Here is a 12,443-nt window from a genome sequence, read left to right as displayed (position 1 = left end):
GGGGGGGGGAATACGGTCTTTATTTGGAGGGTTAGAATGTGTGATGATGGGCTGCAGCCCTGTTACTGATCTGGACCAACACGCTCTCATTTGGTCCTTTTCATCACTTATGAAGTGTGGATGTCTCACACATCATAAAAAGTCCTCGCTTTCTCACTTCATCTCTGTTCCCACGAGAAGAAAAAAAAAGCTTTCCCATGGTCTCACTTGTAGAAGGCGTTAAACGGCACCAGGAAGCAGAGGGACACGTTTAGCCTAATGCAAATAATACATGGGAAAAATATCCTTATTACCCAGACTCATCAGATAACATTTCAGTATTTAGGATACTCCATAAATACAAGACCACTGGTCTTATACTAAGGCAAGAGAAATATTTAGCTTAACCCTTTACAAGTGATGTAGATGGACTCTACAGCAGGCTTAGATAGATAGATAGATAGATAGATAGATAGATAGATAGATAGATAGATAGATATTGATCCCAATAAAATTGGAAATTACAGTATTCCAGATGTGAAATCAGTCCCACAGCACAGATTATAAATATAAATGAAATACTAGGATGCAATATACATACATACAATATTCATAAAATAACAATAGGTTTAAATACAAGAACAAAATATAGGATGGGAATACAAAAATCTGCAACTGCTGAAATATATGTAGATAACGCAGTATTGCAGTATTGTGGTGTCTCAGAGTCTTATAGCACCCAGTGATGACGTGTTAATACGTTTATTAAGCAAAAAAGGTTATTGGTGATAGTGATGCCTTTAATAATATGTGTTATGTGAGTTATTTTAAATAACATCACAATCTGATCGATTTTATCCACGGCCCAGTAATAAAGTTAGTTGAGATCATTGTGTCGTCACTCAAACGTGTCAGCCAATCAGAGGCCGCACGAGCTCTCCTTATAATCGCCCCCCCACGCGACAGGGGGGCTGTTTGAACTACCGCAGCCTCCTGTCAGGACGTCTGGACCAAACCCTGCAACATGACCAGGAAACTCCAAAACCCAAGTCTGGAGGACGGAAAGAGAAAAAGGGTAGGGACTTTATATTCCTTCATTTATTTAGTAAATAAATGCTACTGCTTTAAACTAATATTTTACACGTTGTTACTCATGTTTTATTAATGTTAACAAACCATCGAATTGTCCTTCATAGAGCAGAAGTAAGCTGTTAATTACAAAAAAGCTTAGGCTATATATATATATATATATATATATATATATATATATATACAAGTTGTACTCATCAATGGCTTATATATACCGTGTATACACACTACATACCTATACAGTATACATACTGTATATATATGTATATATACAAGTTGTACTCATCAATGGCTTATAAGTTGTACTTATCAATGACTTATATGTAAATATACTGTATATATATATGCATACATACATATTCTATATATATATATCTATATATAGATATATACACATATATACATGTAATAAATACATAACTAAAAACGGTTTTCACAACCTGACAACCCAAGTTGTACTTATCAATGGCTTTTATATACCATATATACATACTACGTACATATAACAGTATATATGCAATATACACATATATCACCATACATTTCACCATACTCAGACAATGCGATTGACCTTTTTCTAGGTTCTGAAACCAGTCGTGGAAAAAAAGAGAAGAGACCGAATAAATCAAAGTCTGGCTGAACTGAGGAGTCTGCTGTTGAGTCACACGTCTGATCCCGTGAGTCATGGCAATCCAATCACATCCAACCTATGTGTACTTTAGGGAGTCATAACCTTGCAATAATGAACCATGTGTTCTCCCTCGTTTCACTGTTATCACCCACAGCGGCTGCAGAACCCTAAAATAGAGAAAGCAGAGATCCTGGACTTGGCTGTGGAGTATGTGCAGAAGCTGACAGGTGGGAAGACGCTGAGAAAGGGTCAGTCAGACTACATGGACTTGTTTAAATGGATGTATGTTTTTTTCTGCTGCAAATCAATGGTTTAACCCTCCTGTTGTCCTTGGGTCAAATCTGACCCCTTTAAATAATGTCTACATCTGAAATATGGGTGTCTTTTTAACCACATTACCACAAAAAAATGGTTTTGATTCCATACAATGCTCTTTGCAAATACAATTCATCCCTTTCATTCCTCTGATCTTCAAATAATTCATAATTTCTGCTTTTTTAACTCAAACATTTTGTATAATTCTACATAACTGAGAGTTATTGACAATGAATTCCCAAAAGTATAAAACTAGTAAGGTGGTGGTAGTGAAAAAAAGTCTAAAAAAAGGATGAAAATGGCCAATTTATGTTGGTTTTTGACCCGGGAGGACAACACCAGGATTACTCTTAGTCTTAAATGCTGGTGTTTTACCCCTCGCCCTGGTGTCTTGTCTTTGCTGCAGACTCTACCGATGGTCACGTGAAGACTCCTGTGGTAAGCCTCCATCGTCCCGAGTCCAGCGCTCCTCCTCTTTTTACCATTGAGAGTGCAGGCTTTCAGCAGTGTGTGGCCCAGCTGACCAGCTACATGCACAAAATCCCACAAGCCCAGAGGACCAAGCTGCTCGAGGGGCTGAAACATCACACAGAGAGCCAGCAGCCAAACACCATGAACCCAGAATCCGACCACAGAAGGCCTGAGACCGACACGGCCAAAGGACCAGATGGACCATGCGGGGATGCCATTTGCACATCTGAGAGGAAGTTCCCATCTTGCTCCCCATTTCAGCCCCACTCTTGCTCCACACCGTGTCACGACTACCTGTCCCCTCCTCCCTCTCCCTGGCTTTCCCCTTCTTTTTCCACATATGTCACCTCTCCTCCTTTCCCGTCATTTACCTCTCACTTCTCCTTCCCCCCCAGTCTGTCACCTTTGTCTTCCAACACCTCCTTCTTTAGTTTCTCGCCCCCAGCTCCTCACACTGGCCTCCACTGCCCCCCTCTCATCACACTGAGGTCCCCTACACACCCTGCACAGAGGGAGGGGTCACTAACAAACTCTTCTTCATTGATGTGGAGACCTTGGTTTTGATGAAGTGGGGTCAGGGACTGAAACTGAGGACAGCAGAGCCACCTAGTGGGAACCGGCCATAATCGTCTGTAGAGAGGATGAAAAACTCTCCATGCTGAGAATGTATAGTGTACATATTAAAGTTTACTATATTTTGTATGTCTTTTCTAAATAAAACTTGTACTTGAACCGATAAGTCTCAGTTTGTAAATGTATGTCTATTTATACACTCACTGTGAACAAATTGCAGGTTTTATTATTATTATTTGCACTTTTATCAAAATCAAAAACCTTTGGTAAACACTTTATAATAAGGCTACATGAAATATCATGAATTCATGCATGACTTAATGCATGAAAAAGCATGGATTCATTCATTAAGTACTTGATAAACTATAATAATCCATGAAGAAAATAAATGATTAATAATGGCATAATGAGCAATTATCTTTGTGACCCCTCAAATAAGAAACATCAGTCAAGCAATGTCAAGTTACACACACACACACACACTCTTAAAAGTCAGTAAAATGTATTATTCATAAATATCCTACTGAGGTGAACATTGTTCAGGGTATTAATGTTTTATTGCCTTATGTTGTTGAATAAAGCAACTATAAAATGAATCTGCAGTACACTGTATTTTGTGTAAATGCAGTAACCTTAATATTATTTTGCCAAACTACTCCCTTCATTCTTAATATATGGACCGTTATGCCACCATTACTCATATCTTATTTATCATTGATAAGATGGAGGAGGTCCAAATACAGATATGCCGACGACAAAGACACGCACATCATAAATAACTCGGAAATCATGATAGCTGAAATACCTTAATTGAGGCATTAATCAACATAATGTTTCTGCGTTAAGTCATGCATGAGAGATTATTAATCGTTGTACATTAATGATAGTTCATGAATGAATTCATGCTCCCTCATGCATGACTTCGTGCATGAATTCTGCTTCATGTTGATGGTATGAAACATAGGAGAAAAACACATGCAAAATGAAAATCATGACTATTTTGGCATGCAGATGATGACAATTTATCTTCTCATATCAGGGAAAGCACAGGAGAAAAAAATACAATTATGATGTTCTTCTGACGTAATTAGATGAGCCAATCACAGGGCGCCAAACCAGCCCAGCTAATTGCGATGTAGCTATCATTAAATCATGTTTTTAAAGGGAAACCCCATCTTAAATGAGGATTCCAACAGGTTATATTCATGGCCTGATGACGTTCAACCGATATCTGGGAACATGAGCTACTCTCTCTCAAAGCCAGAAAGCAGTGATATCAATTTTGAACTTGTGATGTCATCATATATGAAGTTAGGAGCTGCTCCATAAACCAGAAAGAGCTTTGTTCTTTTGTTGTGTTCTCAGTTCTGAAGCATAAAATAATAACATATGTATGACTTCATCAATTTAAGTTTTAGCACTTGAGTTTTTCCATTTTGGAGACAGTTTTTCATGTTTATTAATATGTTTAGACTGGATTAAACCATTATAAAGACAGTTTTATTATTCCCACTGGATTAGAGAGGTTATGCTTTGTTTGGAAAATGTATTTGAAAAATTATACTAGTAAAATGTTACTACCTTGAAAATATGTGAATACGCTTTACAAAGTGTGGGACTCTGAGTTGTCTCAGAGAACATGATCCTAACTCTTATCATACTTTTATAAGCTGTTATTTATTTCTAGTAAAGTGGGCGCAGTGGTTAATAGGAGCTTAACGACAGATGAGTGTCACCAATCCACCAACCAACTGCCTTGGGAATTACAAGAGAATCACAACCACATTCATTTCCCTTTGCTGCATAACACCTGTTACACTCTGGTATTTCCTGAGGATTCTTAAGGCTGAGAAAACTATACTTCATAGACACTACCTGCCTGACAGAATGAGCTAATCTCCTTTCAGTCACATCCTCTAAGAGGTAGGCCATTGGGATGGACTTTTCCTCCCTGACACAATGAGCTATTATCCTTTCAACCACATTTATCAAGGAAAAAGGCCATTCTGAGACTTTTCTTGCATGACAGAATGAGAGACACCCTTTAAACTGCACCTATTGAGGAGGTAGGCCATTCATTCATAGCATACATTTACAGCCTGACGGAATTAACTATGCCTTTTAATCACATTTACTGGAGGGGTAGGCCATTTTGATAGACTTTTCTTTATTGACAGCATGAACATACCCTCATTTTAACCCTGCAAGGAGGTAGAGCATTCTGATAGACCTTTCCTCCCTGAGAAAATGAGCTATTATCCTTTTTTATGAGCTACCCTCTTTTAGCCTTATTTATCGAGGAGGTAGAGCATTCTGATAGTCATTTCCTGCCTGACGGAATGACCTGCCATCCTTTTAACAACATTTATTGAGGAGGTAGGCCATTTCATATACATTTCCTGTCTGACAGAATCAACCTTCTGCAGTTATCAACAAGGTAGGCTCCTTTTTACCACTTTTATCAAGGAGGTAGGCCATTCTGATCACATGCATATATACAACCCATTATTCATTTTGTGCTTAAAAATGACAGATTCATGTGTTTATTGTATACTTTTTTCAACATAACACAGTTGCACAGCACATGCTGTTATGTCAACGATTAGGCATTGGATAATAACTTGTATTATATACAGCGCCAAGGACAATTCACAAAATTAGAGGTTGTAGGCTGTGGTAAACAGGTGGTGTTCACATGTATGTACATGTACATATGTGGTATTGTTTGGCATTTTTAACTGTGCTCATGATCAGTCTATATGTGTAACATGTTGCAAATTGTTCACTGTGAGTGCCAGCTATAAAATCATAAGCAATGTCAGTAAAAGACTTACTAAACTAAACCTGAATGCACACATTTACTTTGTAGAAGTGAAAAGCACCTACAGTTAAAGGTGCTGGGTGTGAGAGTGGTGGCAGGTTATGAAGATGTTGAACTTTAACCAACAGAGGGCAGCATTGACACAGCGTAGTTTCATCATGCAACAGAGAAGATGATCTCCATCCCTCTCTGACCTCTTACAAAGAGCATAACAAAAGGGGGCTGTCATTTGGGGCAAAAAGAGGATGTCATTGAGCTATTCTATCAGCGATAAGCCCAAGATCCACCAACATCATTCTTCTCTCTTCTTGTTTCTCTCAATGTTCTCCCTGCTCTTTATCTGATAACCAAATCTAGATTACAAGCTTTGAATATTTCCAGCAGGGAGGTATCGACAAATTTGGCTTGAGAAAACAGAATTTGCATGATGGAACATGTCTTTGGATAATGGTTACGTTCCCCCTCTTTGCTCCTCTTTGCACTGGAGAAGGTCTCTGTGTGCGAGCGCCATTAGTTATGAGGTGGCCATTGTTCTTTGTCAGAAAAATGAGAGGGCAGGCGCATCACTGAGAGCTTGATTCTCCACACTGTCTCCCTGTGTGTTTTGATCATCTTGCTCAGACATATGAAAGCAGAGAAGGTCGCTCACGCCGGAGAGGACGATTGCAGCGGCACGGCACATAATTAATAGGGAAAGAGATCACCTCTTGCAGTGACCTGACAATGGTTGAAAACTCCTTGGCATTTTCTCAGGACACACTGATTAGAGCTGATCCTGTTACCCTCTTTAATCACTGTTTTTGTTTGCCTTGAATGCACGCATGCATTCCTGATTTGGAGAAAACTCAAGATGTTCTTTGGAGATGTCACGGGTTTGTCATGGCCTGCTGGATCTCTAAATACCTTCGTGCTGGTGCATTTAAAAAATGGCGTCTCACACTTTGATCACACATGGAAGTATACACACAAACAGTGCACAGGGCAGGAGCTTATGATTAAAGCTCCAGACCATAAAAACAGAAAGTTGACTGTGGATCTGGATATGACTAATATCTGACTTCTTCTGATTTGCCCTGATTCAGTAGTTCTTTTTACTGTGACAATAAATCAAAACCTGTGAGGTTTTCTGAGTTCAATTTAACTGACACTTCCAGATTCTCTTCCCCATTCCACAGGCCTTAACCAGTTTGTGTTCAAGTCTAATAGCAGAGGATTGTCTTACACAGAGGGCAGAACTAACTCCCCTTGCCAACATTTATGTAAGTGCACCAATCCAAGACCATTTAAGACAAATTCAGACATTTTAACCTACTTCCAGATTAAAAAGAGCGGCCATGGGCTACAATTCCAGGAAAAGGTCACAGAAGGGAATCATGTTTGATTCATGTGCCGTAAGGTTTGTAAAAATCTTTATGCAGGTTGTCCTTAATAACTTAATCACACAAATGTGAATAACCAGATGATAAACCAGATTTTCAAAGCCTTGAAACAAAAAGAACATTTAACTGTCTAGTGGGCTGTCTATTTGCATGGGAGTGACTGAATTCTTTTGGAGTTGAGTCAGTTTGTTTGACTTAGCTTGATTTTGGGCGAAGGTCCATGGACACAGTGCTTTTTATCAGTCGGATTGGAGGACCGCTGTGGACTCAGTGAGCATCCCCAGAGGAGGACTCCTCACTCAGATTGCATGTCAATACTCAAGAATGTAGATCTGTCACTACCCACAACTAAATATCATTTTCCCTCCCTTTCATTTCTCTCTCTTTCCCTCTCTTTGCGAGGCTCTTTGAAGTAATAGTGAAAGGATCCCAGACTGTAGCAAATTACCTGAGGACTGAAACATTTTTGACATAAGTCCTGAGAGACGGGGCGAGCCACTTTTCCTGGCGGCCCCTTTGGCGTTTTTAATCTGGGGCTGAGGGAGACAGCGGCGCTGACAGAATGATGGGACAGCTGGACGTGCTTCCAGGACGAGGGCAACTGGGCAAAAGAGAAGCCAGGAGAAGGGCCACTGCCGACATCTCACCACAGAGCCAACAAATCAGGACAGCCAGAAGCAGGATGGAGCATGACAAGTGTCCATGGGAGACATCCAACTCCTCCATCTTGACTTAAAAGCTTGTATCTCCAATAATGAAGGATGGAGTTCTAAAAGCAAATACAAATGGTCTTATTTTGGACACAAGATTTCACTTACGACAAGTGATTGCACCACTTTGGCCAAGACTGAAAGATCTCAAAAATCATTGGATGAATTGCTCAATTTTGTGCAGACATTTGTGGTCCCAAGAGAATGAATGCTGTTTCCTTTTTTTCACTAAGTTACTAGTTTATGTGCAGGTGTTTACCTCAGGATGAAATGCAATACCTTTGGTAACCCCCGGCTTTTCATCTAGCGCCATCAGGTCAACTTTCTATTTCTCCAGTACTTTGATTCATGAAGAAATACCTGCAAAACTACTTAGATTCCCAGCATCCTCAGCTGCAACTAGACAGTCTGTCCAGAAAACTGAGTTTTTGTGATTGTTGCGGGCAAAAATCCTTGATTATGCTGCAAGTGTTCTGAAAAAAATGCGATGGAATTTGTGAGAAATTCATGCAATTTTATGCGATGAAATTGCAAAAATTGCGGTTTGATGAAATAGAGACTGTGTTTGTCTTGTCGCATAGTTATTTCACTTCATAACATTCCCATGGCAACAGGGGAAAATGGCTCCTCTCGTGTGAAGTAAACGCAACATTTTTCAACATTCTGCTAAAATATATGTGCCTTTTTGAAAAAAAAAAAACTTTTGAAAAAGTGCGCCATATTTATCTATATGTATATATCTAACCCTAACCCTTAAATATGCGGACTTTGGCCAATTATGCATTGAATTATGCGATTGCGTGATCACGTTTTTTTGGGAGGGACTTTTTAGAGCTAATTAGCAAATGCTAAGCTAAGAGAATGAACATGATAAACATAACACTGGTTAAACATCAGCATGTTCGCGTTGTCATTGCGAGCATGTTAACATTAGCACCACTGTGCCTAAGTACACTAGTATGGCTGAATGCTCTGAGACGGCCTTCCACATGGCGGACCAGATCCACTTCTGGTTCACGTGAGGATCGAGGAGTGAGGACACATCAAATAGGGGACTTGAGATGTACCCTTTCTCTTGTTTCCACAACCTTTGGGTTAATTGTTGCTTATTTGGATATACATTTTTAAGTAATTGAGAAAAAAACCTAAAGCAACATTTTGGACAATGCACTTCCAATGAGAATCAACTATTTGAACCAGGGGGAAACCAAAGGTAAGAACATGCCCACCATGACCTGAAGCTCACTGATTTCATTAGCGCATTTCCCAAAATGTCAAAAAATTTGGTTTCAAATGTAAAACTTGGAAATATATTCAAAACAAAAGAAAGGAAAAAACAGGAAATCAGGTCATTAAATTCAGCTCTTTGGTGGACATCGATATTGGGATATCCCAAAATCTCTCCAGGAGCTTTGTTGTCTCGGGAAACATGCTTAAAGAAGACAGGAAGTAACTTGAGCCAAACAGGAGGGAATCAAATGAGACATCGCTAGCTTTTTTTTTCAGGGCAGGACAATTATATTTGACATAGGGCGCTTTTCACTCATGCATCAGCGCTCTCCACTTTCATGGGCTGCTATCGCATTGGACCCGTGGTTTGTCTTTCTTCCTCTCGATTGTACAAAGTCATTTTGCTGGAGATGATGAACAATGGCCGCCTTTTCAGAGATCCTATAACCTTTTCTTCCTGAGGGACCCCGATGCAATCAAGTATGCAAGAGTGTATTGTCATTTACTTGGCTTGCGCTGTCAACATTGTAATTTTTCCTCACAGCTTAGAGACATCTTTGGATTCAAAGTGTTATTCATTGTCAACATGATCTCACCTGATATCAGGTCTCTATTGGCTTTATCACATTGCCGTTTGTTTTGCCAGTTTTTTTAACTTGGGGTTTTAGAAAATGAAAGAATCAAGCCTTTCCTGTCTGTCTGCCAGTGCTTTCCTGTGTTTTGTGTTTGGGCTCTGGAGCTGTCCACTTTGTGTCTGGGAACATGCATCCTCCTCAGCCTTTGTGACCCTGTCTCCCCTCCCCCTTGGGTGGGCTGTGACCCTGCTAGCCTGCAGCTACCACAGGTTACCAACTCTCACCCTGGAACGCTTGTAATCCCGGGGATGTACTTCAGTACACTTTATGCTCTTTGGCCCTTTCTAAAATTTAGTAAGAACCTCATAGGTCACAGGTCATCGTGCAAAACAGAAGATGCAGATAAAAATAGCCACTGATGCATAGGTCATCTAAAAATACTAGCTCCTGTCCATTCTCATTTAGAGAATACTTTGTTTGCCGGCAACCTTTTGGGAACTTTTGACATTTTGTCCTGATGTCACCAGAAACAGGAGTGAGAGGCTGTTTTGTTCACAGAAAAGGAGGCTAGATGATGTAGATGTCTTTTTCCATTTATGTAACCTCATACTGCTGAGAAAGTCCTGGAGTGCAGGAGAGAGTGTGTGTGTGGACATCAGATTCTCTGGGCCCTTAAGGGGCCCCCTGCACTGACTAATAGAGCAGTCTGTCCTTATCTCTACCATGTAAGAATTCCACTGGGGACTGCTGTGTCCGAAGCCAAGTTTCTGAACAATGTAGAACACACTTAAGAAAGATCTAAATTTAGTCCCATTAGCAGTTTTGTTTGATTTTGCATTAGGGCTTAATTTACAGCAGTTGTACTTCTACCAAGTGGAGAAAAATACGATAAAAGATGACAGGTACCTTGGTGCATATGTTCCAAGTTGTTCCAAATTTACCACCACATGACAAATCTATAATTAGAAACTGATGTTCTATTAGAATAGAGTCTAAACTAAGAGGGAACAAGTACATCAAGCCAGCATTCAAGACATTTATAGACTTCTCACTCATACATTACGAGCATGGAAAAACTGCTTTTTTATGGATGCATCACATGTTGACACCTGGCAGCGGCTGGTGCAGAGGAGCAGAGTGTGCTCCATCTTGGGAAGTTGGAGTTTCCCGCTGCGACTCCATGCAGGAACAAGCACTGAACAACAGTTACAGTAAAAGAGGAAATTACATACCTTCACTGCCAAATACCTGCACCCTCTCTGTGCCGGTAGTCAACATTAGCAGCACTGTGAAGGGTTTAGTGGCGTCACACTGATCAGTGACTTTTCACTAACCACACTAGCAGCATGGCTCCAGAGATGGCAGTGTCAGTCACTTGGTCTAACACTTGGATCCAGACTGAATCAGCTGTATCTCTGTCTCTCCATCTATGTAATTTGATAGATTGTTTTTATAAAGATATTCATGCTCCCAAGATGATAAATCCTAATGACTTTGATAAGCAAATATTGGCATTCTGATGAACTTAACTAAGCTGGTAAACATGGTAAACATTATAAATGCTTAACATCAGCACGTCAGCATTGTCTTTACGAGTGTTTTAGCAGGCTGACATTAGCATTTAGCTCAAAGCACCACTGCCAGTGTCTCACAGAGTTGCTAGCTTTAGACTTCTTGATTTCTTTAATTACTCTGTCACATACATAAGAACAGATTTGGATTTCAGGTGTATTTTTAGCCAGATTAGGATTTGCAGTTAGGATTTTTTTAAACTCATGCTGTCTCCTGGTACAATTCTTAACTCGAGAAAGGCCTTTGCACTCACTCACGTTAATGTTTCCCTAACTGTGTGTGATATCTAGTGATGTGAGGAAACATCATCACAGCACATGCTGACAGGCTGTGCAGGCCCAGAGAGACAACATCTCATTTCAACTCAAGTCATTTTTACTTTATACTCTTTTTTGATCCCCTATGCGGAAATTACAATTCACACACTACTTATTGCCCTACACACAGGCCTGAAATACACACACACATGCTCAGGACCTATACATGTACTTATGGAGAGATGTCAGAGTGAGTGCGACTGCGGAACATCTGAACTGCCCTGAGTGGTTAAGGGGGGTCCGGTGCCTGAGTACCATGGCAGTGCCCAGGAGGTGAAGTGGTATCTCTCCAGCTACCAGCCCACACTCCGTACTTTGGTCCGTATGGGGAGTTGAACCAGCGACCCTCAGGTTCCCAATCAAACTCCCTGTGGGCTCAGCAACTGCCACCAATTAAGTAATAGTGTGTCTCTCATAATGTTTAAAACACACAAACACACACACACACACACACACACACACACACACACACACACACACACACACACACACACACACACACACACACACACACACACACACACTCACACACACATCTTTCAGTGGGGATGCGTTTTACACTAGAAAATCAGTGCAAAAGTCTTTGGATGTCTCCTTTTAAATCCTGTTGCCTCCATCCTCACAAGCACCCTCTTACAGCTTTAGGGACATTTAAGAGATGAGAACGCTATCTCCTCCTGAGAAGTGTTGCGTGAGACGGTGTGTGTGTGTAGTTTATCAGAGCTTCTCTCTCTTTTCATCCAGCTCCATATTTGTAAGTCCTTTATAACAACACAGATGC

The 12,443-nt window shown here is 40.3% G+C and overlaps 1 protein-coding gene and 1 long non-coding RNA gene across 3 annotated transcripts in view; one reads left to right on the top strand and one right to left on the bottom strand.

Annotated features, from left to right (window-relative positions):
- Window positions 1–12,198, bottom strand: part of LOC117951763 — a 20,636-nt gene extending 8,438 nt beyond the window's left edge. Inside the window, exons 1-2 of one of the 2 annotated variants that reach the window (XR_004658243.1) lie at window positions 12,143–12,198; window positions 2,833–2,837 (exon numbers count right to left, since the gene is read on the bottom strand). This is a non-coding gene — a long non-coding RNA (uncharacterized LOC117951763). Of the gene's footprint in view, window positions 1–2,832; window positions 2,838–12,138 lie in introns of both variants that reach the window. The other variant, XR_004658244.1, reaches the window with a different exon arrangement.
- On the top strand, window positions 974–3,142 carry her11 (hairy-related 11). The gene is made up of 4 exons (XM_034883642.1): window positions 974–1,054; window positions 1,650–1,745; window positions 1,854–1,947; window positions 2,421–3,142. Exons 1-4 carry the CDS (start codon window positions 1,004–1,006, stop codon window positions 3,047–3,049), a joined length of 870 nt encoding a protein of 289 aa, XP_034739533.1. The 5' UTR covers window positions 974–1,003; the 3' UTR covers window positions 3,050–3,142.
- Window positions 12,199–12,443: the final 245 nt, after the last annotated feature.

The sequence above is a fragment of the Etheostoma cragini genome, chromosome 10 (genome assembly GCF_013103735.1).
Source record: "Etheostoma cragini isolate CJK2018 chromosome 10, CSU_Ecrag_1.0, whole genome shotgun sequence".
NCBI classification, from domain to species: Eukaryota; Metazoa; Chordata; class Actinopteri; order Perciformes; family Percidae; genus Etheostoma; species Etheostoma cragini.
Note: the sequence above shows the minus strand (reverse complement) of the source record. Positions and strands in the feature narration are given on the sequence as shown.

Excerpts from the sequence above, each read along its gene's own strand:
- her11 (XM_034883642.1), top strand. The coding sequence starts at position 1,004 with ATGACCAGGAAACTCCAAAACCCAAGTCTGGAGGACGGAAAGAGAAAA. Across the intron at positions 1,746-1,853 it reads TGAGTCACACGTCTGATCCC|CGGCTGCAGAACCCTAAAAT; the intron begins GTGAGTCATGGC and ends TATCACCCACAG. Across the intron at positions 1,948-2,420 it reads TGGGAAGACGCTGAGAAAGG|ACTCTACCGATGGTCACGTG; the intron begins GTCAGTCAGACT and ends TCTTTGCTGCAG.